General features: G+C 39.7%; 2 protein-coding genes across 3 annotated transcripts in view; one reads left to right on the top strand and one right to left on the bottom strand.

Moving 5' to 3' along the window:
* Positions 1-956, bottom strand: part of LOC126100910 (required for meiotic nuclear division protein 1 homolog) — an 88,927-nt gene extending 87,971 nt beyond the window's left edge. Inside the window, exon 1 of the mRNA XM_049911576.1 lies at positions 444-956. Coding sequence (XP_049767533.1) covers positions 444-791 — 348 coding nt within the window. The 5' untranslated portion in view covers positions 792-956. The remainder of the gene's footprint in view (positions 1-443) is intronic.
* Positions 957-1,238: 282 nt separating this feature from the next.
* Positions 1,239-15,894, top strand: part of LOC126100278 (DNA polymerase interacting tetratricopeptide repeat-containing, protein of 47 kDa) — a 60,189-nt gene continuing 45,533 nt past the window's right edge. For both annotated transcript variants that reach the window (XM_049910876.1, XM_049910875.1), the window contains exon 1: positions 1,239-1,637. In XM_049910876.1, coding sequence (XP_049766833.1) covers positions 1,479-1,637 — 159 coding nt within the window. In that variant the 5' untranslated portion in view covers positions 1,239-1,478. The remainder of the gene's footprint in view (positions 1,638-15,894) is intronic.

Here is a 15,894-nt window from a genome sequence, read left to right as displayed (position 1 = left end):
AGACGGGTGGAATCTGACGCTTTTGTATTCCCGTCATTTCAACTGTTGAGTGCACATAGCATATATTGTACAAAATCACCTTGACCGACGTACTCAAAATAGACTGGTACGTTTCGGCACAACTCAATGTAATTTCCAAGAAGGCTAGGTACCGAAGTTCCACCCTTACCGCCAAGCGAGACTGTCGCCGTTCCCTCTAGTATAGTTGTATTATCTCATTTTTACATACGTCTGAACATAAACTACTATTCTGTCAGAAGACGGAGGCTTTAATCTTTTTCACTGCTTTGCAATTAAAGTTGTCCTCTTGCAAGATTTCACTAAATCGCTCACTACCATAAGCCAATCACAATGGCAATAAGGTCTACATGGGGGCAAAGCAGACAATACAGTGACAACAATGTAAACATGAATTGTAAGAGCTATCCACATTTATACTTTACCCCTGGCTTGCTGACACCTTTTTCTTCAACAGCTGTTCGCTTCTTACGCGGGACCAATTTCTTCGTTTGCAGCGCTGAGAAACTTTCGTGAATGCCTTGGGGATCGTGCATGGATTTCGTGGATTCAGATCGTATAACTATGTCTTTAATTTTTTCCGGTGGCCGACACAACAGACGTAAGTTGCGGGAAAAAATTGCATAATTTTGAACATGTGTCTGTCCAATGACGGAATGGACAGTAGTATTTCTCTTCGCTTCCGAAAAAAATCTGTTACATCTAAAAACATTACTGTATGGACAAAAAGCTATTCTCCCCCTTAAAACCAAATGCTGCAGCATTACTTTCATACTTCCTCTGATATTTACGTTTTTCAGTAATTTCTAACCGAAACAAAAAGGGACACCACATGAGCGTCTTCGTAGCAATATACCACCCTTCACCTGTAGGACAAGCATAAGCAATGAAACTTTGCGGCTACAAAAACAAACACACATATTCTTATGTTCTTCAGTCTTACACATGTTCACCAACTGATGATATGCAAGGACAAGTATGCCAACTGAAGTTTGCAGTTTAAAACAACTATGCATCGTAAGTTGAACCTCCATTGCTACATACTACATGAGTGGAAAAATCCAGAGTCTAAAATCATTTTGTTGAAAATTTGGTACCGTGCCATTCGAGTTCTTTTTAGTATAGTAAGACAGGAATCCACCTTTATCTTGGTCGAGTGAAATATCTTTCGCCTTGTGGATTTTATTCCTGTTTGTTTTCTTTGTGCTCGATCGGCGAAATGTTTTTGTTTAGAACGTGTGTTGTGATGTCTAGTGTTACTCATTGACATCAACAGTGTTGTATAAATTATGAATTTCATCTTGTTAATGCATTTAGATATATTTATAAACCACATATCACGGTACCATGTGCTGATTAGAGTTAGATGTCTAGTGCGCACGTAACAAAGACTACGCAATTCTCATCAGCACAACGATACGCAATTCTCATCAGCACAACGACCTCATCGTTTCACCAGAATGGAAAACCATTCAGCAAAACCGAAGAAAACGAGTCAAATGACTGACGAGGAGAGGTTAAAACTAGCAGAGAAGCTGGATAAAGAACTGGACGAGTATATTGCGGGATTAGAGAGACGTCCCTATACCGAAGGATGGCCGGAAGACCGTTGGCGAGAGGTACAGTATACTTAAATTTACGCCTTACTTAGCTTGAAACTCCTCAGTGCACCTTGTGTGACTGATGAAGACAGTACTATGTGTACTGTGCTGGTCTTATGGCTGTTTTATAGCACTTATCAGTCTGGTTGTGTATATTGTACAAACTAGACAGTAAGTTATCGAAGACCATTGAAAACATAAGTATCCAATCTGTTCAGCCATGCACTTCTGTGTAATATCCACAACAGATTAAAACTGATTTCGATACTCTTTTTATTCATATACTATCAGTAGGGAATGAACTTCACAAGTAAGCGTTACATGTTCCGTTTGGGTAATTTCATGTGAAATCACCCAGTGGCCGTTGCCCATATGTCACAGATTTTTCTGAAAATTTGGTGTGAGAATGTACATAATGAGTTAGCGTTAAAATATTTTTTCTGGAATTTTTTGACCAAAATTGTAATTAGGAGACCATTTTGAAATGTGGGCCCCTTCTACCAACTGGTGTTGAGAAATGCCTTGTAAGTTTGTAACCACTATAACTTTTTTATTTATGAATCAATTTTATTCAATTTGGTGTCATTGGAAAGTAAAAGAATAGAGCTAGGGCCTATAATATAAAAATTATTAAAGTGCTGTGTCTAAGCAACAAAGGTTTGAAAATTTGTAATTAATGTAATTTCTCACCATTCTTTTATTTTATTATTATTATTATTATTTTATTTTATTTTATTTTTTACAAATTTCGGGATTTTTTTTTTTCAGCAGAATCATTAGCTTCATCATCTGAATTTTTGTTTCAAATAATTCCTACTGCCATACTTTTCAACGTAAAAAAATTGGAAAGACATTTGCCCTCTGTTGTAAGATCTTATACTTTTTCAATAATGCTGTAATAATTAATTGCTTTAAATAGCTAATCAGTAATACATGAAAAAACAATTAAAAATTCATTCTAGCAGCAACACTCACATGCAACACAGGCTGTGTGTGTGTTAGATTTTTGTGTGTCTGTGCACTTTATATACCTGAAGGACTTTTTTGTCTTGATTTTGTGCTTCTTACATAAGCAGCCATTCTGTCTGTTAATTAGAGAATAAGAAAAAGTTTCAAACCATCCAATTCTTTTCTGCAACATACACAGTTGATTAAGAATCACAATGGAAAACAAATATTCTTTAGGTTTTGTGTCATCAGTAGTGTGTTAGGAGAAAAGTAGTGGCAGTGAAGAGCTTGATTTAATAGATATGTCAAGCCTGAATGAAGCTGATAGTGAATTATTGGAGCTAAGGAACACCTGTGATAATATTGAGAGTGTTTGTTTTTCTCACAAAAGGCTCTATTTGGGAACATTTGAAGACAGACAAAGGAATTTGCTGTGGCTCTTTTAAGAAGCATGGTAGAAAGACTGCTAAGAAATCTTTGAAAGCTATTTCTTTAACCATGGAAAGGAAATATTAAACCTCTGGACTTATCCCAGGTACCAAACTGTGCATAACATGTAGTAAGGACATTTTATCTCCTGTGGGGGATAACTTTCCAGCGATGGGTGAATGTGAAGTTGAAGATCAAGGGAAATATGGAAGCGTCCGATCCCGCCCATCTGCTTTGACCAATGACGTCACAAATATGGCGGAAACGGCCATAAACCACGTTTCCAATATGGTGCATATAAAGTCATTACGTACGCATTATGAGGACAAAAATACATCGAAAAACAAACACACACACATTCCACAAAAAGCCTAATGACACTAATGGGACAAGTGCGGGAAATAGGGGGTTTTTGGGTGGGGACAAACTAAATATAAACAAATATACCTAAAAACAAAGATGATGTGACTTACCAAATGAAAGTGCTGGCAGGTCGACAGACACATAAACGAACACAAACATACACACAAAATTCAAGCTTTCGCAACAAACTGTTGCCTCATCAGGAAAGAGGGAAGGAGAGGGAAAGACGAAAGGATGTGGGTTTTAAGGGAGAGGGTAAGGAGTCATTCCAGTCCCGGGAGCGGAAAGACTGACCTTAGGGGGAAAAAAGGACGTGTATACACTCGCACACACACACATATCCATCCACATATATACAGACACAAGCAGACATATTTAAAGACAAAGAGTTTGGGCAGAGATGTCAGTCGAGGCAGAAGTGCAGAGGCAAACCATATAAATATAAACAAAGTTAGACACCCATCCACATACAAAACCACGCAAAACGACGAAAAAACCGACATTGCAAAACTCCCCAAATACCACTAAACACAATATCATCTGGAATCGGACACTTCCCTTGACTTGTATAGCTCAACAGCATCTTCCGATCCCATAAATTGGGATCGAACACTTCCCTTGTCCTATATAGCTCAAAAGCAGCTCCCGATCTCATAAGTTGGGATCGAACACTTCCCTTGACCTGTTATCCTTACGACATCTTCACGTGCAGCCGTCCCTGGTCTGAGACGCCGGAACTTTAAGTAAGCCTCATTTCTTCACGACATATTGAACACTTCACGACTTCATCCAAAAATCCAAAAAGTTGAAATTTTATTAGAGACAATGCACTGTCCCCCATTATAACCGACAACCGAAAACTGTTGACCCTGTCAGTCATATCCGTACCTGTCACAGACATAAATAAAGCAATTTACCAAAATTCACACAGTACGCCACACTCACAAACTAAACCAAAAACAATGCATAACGTATCTGTATGCACGTATCACCAAAACGTAAAACTACAGTCCTGGAAATGGAAAAAAGAACACATTGACACCGGTGTGTCAGACCCACCATACTTGCTCCGGACACTGCGAGAGGGCTGTACAAGCAATGATCACACGCACGGCACAGCGGGCACACCAGGAACCGCGGTGTTGGCCGTCGAATGGCGCTAGCTGCGCAGCATTTGTGCACCGCCGCCGTCAGTGTCAGCCAGTTTGCCGTGGCATACGGAGCTCCATCGCAGTCTTTAACACTGGTAGCATGCCGCGACAGCGTGGACGTGAACCGTATGTGCAGTTGACGGACTTTGAGCGAGGGCGTATAGTGGGCATGCGGGAGGCCGGGTGGACGTACCACCGAATTGCTCAACACGTGGGGCGTGAGGTCTCCACAGTACATTGATGTTGTCGCCAGTGGTCGGCAGAAGGTGCACGTGCCCGTCGACCTGGGACCGGACCGCAGCGACGCACGGATGCACGCCAAGACCGTAGGATCCTACGCAGTGCCGTAGGGGACCGCACCGCCACTTCCCAGCAAATTAGGGACACTGTTGCTCCTGGGGTATCGGCGAGGACCATTCGCAACCGTCTCCATGAAGCTGGGCTACGGTCCCGCACACCTTTAGGCCGTCTTCCGCTCACGCCCCAACATCGTGCAGCCCGCTTCCAGTGGTGTAGCGACAGGCGTGAATGGAGGGACGAATGGAGACGTGTCGTCTTCAGCGATGAGAGTCGCTTCTGCCTTGGTGCCAATGATGGTCGTATGCGTGTTTGGCACCGTGCAGGTGAGCGCCACAATCAGGACTGCATACGACCGAGGCACACAGGGCCAACACCCGGCATCATGGTGTGGGGAGCGATCTCCTACACTGGTCGTACACCACTGGTGATCGTCGAGGGGACACTGAATAGTGCACGGTACATCCAAACCGTCATCGAACCCATCGTTCTACCATTCCCGTGCCACCCAACATGCTCTAGAAGGTGTAAGTCAACTACCCTGGCCAGCAAGATCTCCGGATCTGTCCCCCATTGAGCATGTTTGGGACTGGATGAAGCGTCGTCTCACGCGGTCTGCACGTCCAGCACGAACGCTGGTCCAACTGAGGCGCCAGGTGGAAATGGCATGGCAAGCCGTTCCACAGGACTACATCCAGCATCTCTACGATCGTCTCCATGGGAGAATAGCAGCCTGCATTGCTGCGAAAGGTGGATATACACTGTACTAGTGCCGACATTGTGCATGCTCTCTTGCCTGTGTCTATGTGCCTGTGGTTCTGTCAGTGTGATCATGTGATGTATCTGACCCCAGGAATGTGTCAATAAAGTTTCCCCTTCCTGGGACAATGAATTCACGGTGTTCGTATTTCTATTTCCAGGAGTGTATTAATGCATGCTGCACATGTGAAAGAACCTTACACTGATGTTCTACAGAAACTTGTGTGCAATCTGGAGAACAAGGAGTGCATGCTGCATCAATGTTCTCAGTGTCCTGACGAATATGAATTGCACAATTTTTTAATGGAGCTGGAGTCCTTACAGGATTGTAAAAATGTTGTATCCAAACAATGGATGCAAACTGATTGACCTACACTGGAGACATTAATGAAGACGACCGATGAATTTGTTGAGTATCTCATGCAAAAACTTCAAAACTTAACGCAACATCATTATGTACCAACATCTCAGAGTCACAGCTTGAAATTAAGCAGAGAAACCCTTTCTGATACTATGTGTATCATCATAGTGGATTTTGCAGAGAACTATACCTGTTTGCTTCAGGATGCTGCACAAGGACTTCACTGGCACAACATTCAAGTCACCCTTCATCCTTTTGTGGTGCACTTTAAAACAGATGATTGCAATAAGTCAATGTCATTGTGTTGTGTGAGTGACTGTCTGCAGCATGATACACTCATGTTGTATGTTTTCCAGAAGACTGCTCTCACTTACGTACTGGCACAATTACCACACATCCAGCATGTTATGTACTTCAGTGATGACAGTTCTGCAAACTATAAAAACATTATGAACGTTTTAAATTTGTGCTATCTCAAGCAAGATCATGGAGTAATTGCAGAATGGAATTTTTTTGCTCCAAGTCATGGCAGAAATGCACGTGATGGAGTTGGTGGTATTATTAAATGTTTAGCAACAAGAGCAAGTTTACAGCGTTCATAAGACAGTCATATTTTAAGTCCAAAAGATCTGTTTGCATTTGCCAAAACTCACGTTACAACAGAGGAGATAACAAAGTTCACAAACATGCTACAAAAACGATATGAGACTGGTTCTACCATTCCTGGGACAAGAGTGAATCATTTTTTCAAACCACTGAATGAAAACAAGTTGCTGATAAAGCGTGTTTCATCATCTGCTAAATTCATTCAAGTTCCTCTTGGAATTCTAAACACTGCCTCTAACACAATTAAAGAAGAAACGTTTGTCGCAGCTATCTACAATAACCAGTGGTAGCTTGGAAAAATTCTAGAGATAAGTGAAGAACACAGAGATGCAAAAGTCAAGTTCACGAGTCCAAGTGGCCCTTCCTCAAGTTATTCATTGCCACTTCACACTGGTGTTTGCTGGATACCTTATGAAAACATTTTAATGACTTTGGCTGCTCCTAGTTCAAGCACAAGTACTGGTTCTTTATATACTTTTGAATCAGACATAATATTGTCCATTGAAAACTTGTTTGAAAGAATGAATGCTTTTTAGAATTTTATGAGAACTGATCATCATTTGTGACCACTAGGTAAGAGTCACAGAATGAGATGTGTAGGTAATTCCACGGAAATGTGACATTTTTGTCATAATTAAAATTTTCTTCCTCTTAATCGTGTAGAATGCCATATTAAAGCTCAGAATGTGTAGTTTCTGAATTTGGCAACACTGCAACAATAAACTTAGCGTGAGCTATGCAATGGAAGCCTGAATATAAACAGTAACAGTGCCTTGCACAAAAGCCATTATTGGCAGTTTTCAGTGAACTAAAATGTAAGTCTTTACTCCTATATTAAACATATTTTACATGTGGCATGCTATATTGTGAACTCCCCAGTCAATTAATGTAGGTTTTCACAACCCGTTGACTATTATGGTGTGGACAGATAATAATCATAGTAGCTTTGACGTCGGTATTACGTTAGTCACCAAACACGCAATTTTTTCACATTTGTACTGTGATTTCAGTCTTTTTGAGCTATTGCATCCATAAACATTAGGACAGACATCCAGTATAGCATACTGAGAAAGGGGATGCATGATATGCTTCTACAAACTCTAGTAGTAGGCGTGACAAACGTAATAGGTATTTTGTGACTCACGTAACCTCCATTATTTGTTACGTTAGTCACTGGCTATACCGACATTTTATCTGCCTCACTGGAAATAACAGTTTAATTTTGCGATTTAATTTCAAAGAGACAATGTTAGTGTGTGTCAAAAATAATGTATAAAATATTTATGCCAATTAATAGCCTACTTTCTTTGGTAGGAAAATTAGTTGAAACGTGCATCATTGGCCACAATGGCTCCAATGACACCAGCAGAACTGAAAAGAAGAAATCGAGCTAAGCAAGATCCACAGAAGAAGGAAATGGAAAGACAGCCAGCACGTGAAAATATGAAGAAACTCCGAGAAAGTAGGAATGGTAACAAGAAAATTCAACAAAAGGAGAGGGAAGCTTCAAGAATCCGTATGAAAAGAATGAGAGAACGCCGAAAACAGCCTTCTGATGAAACAGCATCCCCTACAATGCCAACAAGTTCGTCTGAAATATCACCATACAAAAGTGCTCGGTCACTACAATGAGCTGTCAGAAAAGTGAATGAAGCTTTACCCAGCAGTCCTCAAAAATGAAGAAAAGTGATAACGAAATTATTTTCAACAAGTCTATGTAACGTCTCTCTGTGTGACACAGTGTCAAGACATAGGTCAACTGCAATCACTGAAGAAACGAAACAACTTGTGCAAGTTTTCTTACGCAGTGACACAATTTCGTGCCAGATGCCTGGTAAGAAAGATGTGAAAGTTGTCAGGGATGCACAAACAAAGACAAAGACAAGCATGCAAAAGAGGCTGATGATGTTCAATCTGAAGGAGGCCCACTTTTTGTTGAGAGAAATGTACCCTGATGTGAAAATAGGATTGTCAATGTTTTGCCAACTGCGTCCACCACATGTTGACTTGTTTCGCTCTTTGAGACAAGAAGTGTGTTGTTGTTTGTACTGTGAGAACTTTGAATTCCTTTTTCACCAGATCCATTTGTATACAAGTGCAGAAACATCCGCAAATGGCTTTGTATGTTCTATTGTGTGTGATATGCATAACAAAAACTGTATGATAGGAATGGGTCACTTGTGCTTACCTTTCGAACAATTAGTAGACACCATGGAGTTCAAAGTGCAACAGTCAACTTGAGAACTGCAAGATTCAAGTCACTCAGGGGGATAGAAGGGGTGCAATTGTGAAGCAATAATGGAATCTTGTTGAAGCAAGAGATGAACTAACATCTCAACTCCAGAAAGTAAAATTACACCTATATAACATATACTGACAGGCATCAGAATTGCAGAAAGACTCTCTCCAGTCAGGAAGTGTGATACTGCAAACAGACTTTGCTGAAAACTATTGCATAAGACACCAGAGTGAAGTAATGGCAGCACACTGGAACAATGATTGTGCTGTGACAATATATACTGCAGTCATACATCATCGACCAGATTCTACCGAGGATGTCAAGCATCAGTGTTATGCTGTGATTTCAGATTCCACCAGTCACACATCTGCAGAAGTACAGATCTTCAACAAAGCTATCATAACACATTTTGAAGAGCACTTTGAAACAGTTGAAAGAATTACAGTATGGAGTGATGGAGCAGCCAGTCATTTCAAGAACAGGTATTCCATGGCAGCTATGTCAGCGTACCCAAAATATTCTGCTTGTGTGGGTGCTGTCGCAAAAAGATATGTGTGGAGGCGCATCCTCCAAGGTGACAAGCATATTTCGAATGCTAGAGAGTTCTATGATCTTGTTGCTGGTAATTTGAATATGCAGGTCCTGTTTGTCGCCGAGAGTGACATGCAAGAAGAAAAATGTGAACTGAGTAACTTTTTTAAACATGTAGCTTCTGTCCAAGATATCAAGGGACCGCATTGTGTGAAACAAGTAGGAAATTTGCAGGTTTTGTTGTATGAAAACACAGAAGATGTGGTTGCCATATCTGATAGTGTAAGATTTTACATTGTCAGTCTTCATAATAGCAATGAAGATTCAGATAGCAGTATTCCCCAAGAAAGTAGTGAAGACTTTAGTAATGTCCTAACATTTGGTAATTCTGATTCTATAGAACTATCTGTACATGACTGGTGCATTGTTCAGTGTGATAATCAGAGCCGGCCGGGGTGGCCGAGCGGTTCTAGGCGTTACAGTCTGGAACCGCGCGACCGCTACGGCCGCAGGTTCGAATCCTGCCTCGGGCATGGATGTGTGTGTTGTCCTTAGGTTAGTTAGGTTTAAGTGGTTCTAAGTTCTAGGGGACTGATGACCTCATAAGTTAAGTCCCATAGTGCTCAGAGCCATTTGAACCATTTTAATGATAATCAGAGGTATCCTGGAGAAGTTGTTGGAGTGGATCCTGAGGATTCTAATTCTTTTCAAGTGTCTGTCATGATTCAATGCTGTATGCTTTGCATTTACACATGTGCTTCAATCATAAGGCTGTAGCTTATTTTGAAAAAAAGTTAATAGTTATGACCATTGTGATACGTTTTTCACATTACGTTTGTCACGTTACGTTTGTCACAGCACCTTACTGATAAAATCTTCCTGCCTCCACCTAATAATTAGCCACACAACAATAAGCAGCTGGTAAGAAGTAAGGTAGAGTACAGAGGTCAAAATCATATATTAAGGGTGAAACTAAACAACATTGGCACTTGATAAAAGCTGTTACAACATCAGTTGGTTTTTAAAGTGTCACGCAAATGTTACGTTTGTCACACTTTTTTAAATTTTATCTATAAATAGGCTATTGTATTTATAGGCAATTTGTGAAACTCTCAAAGAAGCCTCAATGTCGACCTATCATGTGTAGTATAAAGGTTGTGAAAAAGGGAGGGGTTAAAATGTCTGTTGTCACTGAAAAATTTTACGTTAATCAGCATGGAATGATCTGTGTATATTATTATTTATGTTATTTCTGTTTTAAATGATGAAACAGAACAAACACCCTTCCGATTCTTTAAATGTTGAAATGTATGACAATAGGAATTCTTTGAGACAAAATTTGAAATGGTGAAACTTATGTTTTTGACAAAAAAAATTCATGAAATAAAAAAAAAGACTTTAATTGCAGATTTGCACATATTTATATGCACGGTTGCAGCATTTTTATAGTTTAGTGATATATGTGGTCCTTTTATCTTTGTAATTACACCAAGTTGGATGAAATTGATTTATAAATAAGGGAGTTGAAGTAGTTAAAAACTTTCAACCTACCTTTCATACTGACGCCAGTTGGAAAAAATGCTAGACATTTCAAAATGGCTCCCTGACTACAATTTTGATCTAAAAAATCTGAAAAAAATTATTTTATCGCTTTCTATCTATGCACTTTCTTACACCAAATTTTCACAAATATCTGTGACATGATGGCAACGAGATTTCTTTATTTTGCGTGATTTTAAATGAAATGAGCCGTTTAGGACATACATTCATTTTTATTGATAGGTACTAATCATTTGGTCTGCTGAGATTGGTACTAGGATTTATTTAGTTATTTATTTTAATTGCCCTATTATGATTGAGTATATTTGGCCCCCCTACAGATGGAATAAAGGTAACCTCGATTTGGGTTCTGAGAGGTATCTTATTTGAGACTGGCAAAAGCCTTATTTTCAAAAAACGACCCTTGTCATCTCTCTTAGCTGAGTAGTGGTATGGTTTTGCAGAATGGTACTCCTTTCTTCATGTTATGCAGCTCTATGCTGTCTACATAAGCTGCTGTAAAATTTTTCTGACCAAGACTTTATGAAATGCCAGACCAGTGGCCCTTGGTGGCCTGAGGTGTGTCACTGCTGTAATTTTGAATAAGGTTGTTTTCGTCCTTAGTTATTTTATTTTGAATTATGCAAGAAATTTCTGTTTTCTATCACAGACATTTGATCACTCAAATAAATATTTTATTTGTATTAGTCATCGACAGATTCGGGAAGAAGTCAAGTTATATCAGTTGTTAACTGTAAAAGTAACTGGTGCCATAACAGCAGCAATAATAAAGTAGTCATATTACATATTTGCATTGTATCAGTGGTCATTGTTGCCAGAAATTTCAGAATTCATGTATTTTCTATTTACCACAGGTATCACGAAATTGAAAGTGAATGTCGCAGAACTCGAAAATAAACACACGTCCATTTAGTTAGAGACCTTTTTTAAAATGTTGTTTCAATCATCATTCTGAAGACTAGTTTGATACAACCACTAAATTGGCGATCCTTTGATGTCTCAGAATATGTCCTACCAACCAATTCCTTCTGTTAGTCAAGTTTTGCCACAGATTTCTTTTCTCCCCAAATCTGTTGAATACCTCCTCATTAGTTGCATGATCTACCCATCTAATCTTTGGGATTCTTGTTTAGCACCACATTTCTGTTCTCTTCTAGTCTGAACGGTTTATTATCCATGTTTCATTTCAATACAAGTTTACATTCCTGGCAAATACCTTCAGAAAAGATTTCCTAACACTAAGATTTATTTTCATTGTTAACATATATCTCTTCATCAGAAATGCTTTTCTCACTATTGCTAGTCTACATTTTATATCCTCCCTACTTCAGCAGTCAGTTAATTTAACTTACTGTCCAAATAGTAGAACTGAACTATTACTTTTAGTGTCTCATTTTCTAATCTAATTCCCTCAGCTTCGTGTCAATTAATTCAACTACATTCCATTACCCTTGCTCTGCTTTGGTTAATGTTCATCTTATATCCTCCTTTCAGGACACTATCCATTCCATTTAATTGCTCTTCCAAGTCCTTTGCTGTCTCTGACAGAATTACTATATATCATTGGCAAATCTCAAAAGTTTTTATTTCTTCTCTTGGAACTTTAAGTCCTTCTATCTCTCTCTCTCTCTCTCTCTCTCTCTTTCTGTCATCATTTATTTTATTTATTTATTTATTATTATTACGATTATTGTTATTATTATTTCACTGCTTACTTAATGTACTGATTGAATAAGAACAGAGATAGGTGACAGCCCTACATCATTCCCTTCTCAGCCACTGAGACTTACTTTCATGCCCTGATACCTTCAAAATTTCAGAAGGGGTATTCTTGTCAACACTGTCAAAAAACTTTTTATAAACATAGGGTTGCCTTTCTTAAAACCTATCTTCAGAAATAAGTCGTAGGGTCAATATTGCCTCGCGTGTTCCTACATCTCTCCTAAATCCAAATTGATCTTCCTTGAGGTTGGCTCCCACCAGATTTCCATTCTTCTGTGAACTGGTAGTTCGGTAATATTCTTCTTGAATTACAAGGATATTTCGCATATCTTGCACACCAGGTGGGAATAGTTTTGCCATGACTGGCTCTCTGAAGGATATCAGTCACTCTGGTGGAATGATACACAATTCTTTTTTAAAAAATAAATTTTTACTGTGTCAACCATTACTTGAAACAAAACAAACCTAGAGCATTTTTCCATGAACTGTAGAAGTAGGGCTAAAGGCAAGTCATGTTCAAATCTAAGAAAAATGATGTTTAGTCATGTAGATGCTATTGGCAACAGGTGTTACAGCATAGTAACCTGCATTTGCTCTACTGTAATATTATTTTTAAAATTCTTATATTGTGAAATACAACCTTTATGCTTAAATTCTTGTTCATATTTATGAAACCCATTTCTTGCTGAGGTAATTCAATCTGTGCACCTGAATGGACTAGATCTGAAGCACAAAACCACTTACCTTCTTTTTAAAAAAAAAAAAAAAACCCACAAAAGTAACCTTTTTTTTTTTATCAGTGCAGATATTGACATGGCAGTGAAGCCAGTTGTATTCACTGTCTTGGGACATGGCAGTGAAGCCAGTTGTATTCACCTTCTTGGAAATACTGGGATGCTTAACTATGCATCGCTATTACCCTGTGCTTTTATATCATAGCATTTTACTAATGCGATGAACACAGTGTCTCATTTATACGATATCCTGCAGACTAAAATGTATTGTGGAAGAAATATAGGGATTATATGAGACAGCCATGCCACACAGTTGTTGTCTGTGCTGTTGCTAATCATTGTGTGTGACTTTTTTCAAATATCATTGCACACTATCAGTTAAAGTGCACTTAACAATGTTGGTGCCTCAACTGCTGTGTGCTCCTGGTGGCAGTTCATTTCCCTTGGTTGTAGCCTATCAGATAATTGTATAAAGCAGCTGATGAGGAAAGCTGAATCTAATTACTTGTTTCGGTGGAAAATAGGCCTACAAATTGATGACTTTTTTTGTACACAAGTGTAACACAAAACTGGCAGTTACTGAAGTGGCTGTTATGCATTATAAAGTTGGTAATTGGTTTATATGTATTTCTTGTATGGAATGTTTTACAGAAATGGCTCGATTTCTTGAAGTGTTTCGTACTCTAATGTTATAGTTTGGATGTGAGTTGACGATGTCAATGAATGTGACTGGAAGAAAACTGGCTGTGGCAATGGTCTGATTTGTAACGTGCCCAAGATCTAGGTTAAGTTGAAGTCTAAAGTTTGGCTGTGAGTGACAAAGTTATTGAATGTTAATTTAAGAAAGCTAGTTTAGATGACGGACTGATCTGTAGTGTAGCCCAAGGTATAGTTTAGGTCCAAATGTTGGAGTCTGGTTGTGAGTTGGTGAAGCCAATGGATGTGAGTGTAAGAAAGCTGACTGTGGTAATGGACTGATCTGTATCATAGCATAATGATTGTTTCAACAACTTTGTGGAGTATTTTCAACATGTCCTGATTTCTGAGGATGTGGTTACACTTAAACCTAAGCATACAATTTAAATTTTATACAATATTCTGTTTTATATGACGTCATTCCACACAATATATTCCACTATGCTGTCACGTAATTTCAAACACTCTTCATCATGATGACTTCGAATGCTATCCTCTCATTGGTTCCACTATCTTGTCTAATCATCTGATAAAAAGAATGTTCGTATGTGTGTGAATTCCTAAGGGACAAAACTGCTGAGGTCATTGGTCCCTAAACTTAAACACTACTTAAACTAACTTATGCTAAGAACAACACACATACATATACAATAAAAAGAAAGATGATGAGACTTACCAAACAAAAGCGCTGGCAGGTCGATAGACACACAAACATACACACAAAATTCTAGCTTTCGCAACCAACAGCTGCCTCGTCAGGAAAGAGGGAAGGAGAGGATATGTGTGTGTGTGCGCGAGTGTATACCTGTCCTTTTTTCCCCCTAAGGTAAGTCTTACCGCTCCCGGGATTGGAATGACTCCTTACCCTCTCCCTTAAAACCAAAATCCTTGTCTTTCCCTCTCCTTCCCTCTTTCCTGACGAGGCAGCCGTTGGTTGCGAAAGCTAGAATTTTGTGTGTATGAAGAAAGATGATGAGACTTACCCAACAAAAACGCTGGCAGGTCGATAGACACACAAATAAACACAAACATACACACAAAACTCTAGCTTTCGCAACCAACGGTTGCCTCGTCAGGAAAGAGGGAAGGAGAAGGAAAGACAAAAGGATTGGGTTTTAAGGGCGAGGGTAAGGAGTCATTCCAATCCCGGGAGCGGAAAGACTTACCTTAGGGGGAAAAAAGGACAGGTTTACACTCGCACACACACACATATCCATCCACACATACACAGACACAAGCAGACATTTGTAAAGGCAAAGAGTTTGGGCAGAGATGTCAGTTGGGACGGAAATACAGAGCCAAAGATGATGTTGAAAGACAGGTGAGGTATGAGCGGCGGCAGATTGAAATTAGCGGAGATTGAGGCCTGGCGGATAGCGAGAAGAGAGGATATGCTGAAGGGCAAGTTCCCATCTCCGGAGTTCTGACAGGTTGGTGTTAGTGGGAAGTATCCAGATAACCCGGACGGTGTAACACTGTGCCAAGATGTGCTGGCCGTGCACCAAGGCATGTTTAGCCACAGGGTGATCCTCATTACCAACAAACACTGTCTGCCTGTGTCCATTCATGCGAATGGACAGTTTGTTGCTGGTCATTCCCACATAGAACGCTTCACAGTGTAGGCAGGTCAGTTGGTAAATCACGTGGGTGCTTTCACACGTGGCTCTGCCTTTGATCGTGTACACCTTCCGGGTTACAGGACTGGAATAGGTGGTGGTGGGAGGGTGCATGGGACAGGTTTTACACCGGGGGCGGTTACAGGGGTAGGAGCCAGAGGGTAGGGAAGGTGGTTTGGGGATTTCATAGGGATGAACTAAGAGGTTACGAAGGTTAGGTGGACGGCGGAAAGACACTCTTGGTGGAGACAAGAGTGTCTTTC

The sequence above is a fragment of the Schistocerca cancellata genome, chromosome 9 (genome assembly GCF_023864275.1).
Source record: "Schistocerca cancellata isolate TAMUIC-IGC-003103 chromosome 9, iqSchCanc2.1, whole genome shotgun sequence".
NCBI lineage: Eukaryota > Metazoa > Arthropoda > Insecta > Orthoptera > Acrididae > Schistocerca > Schistocerca cancellata.
The sequence above is the reverse complement of the archived record's forward strand: the minus strand, read 5'-3'. Positions and strand labels throughout refer to the sequence as shown.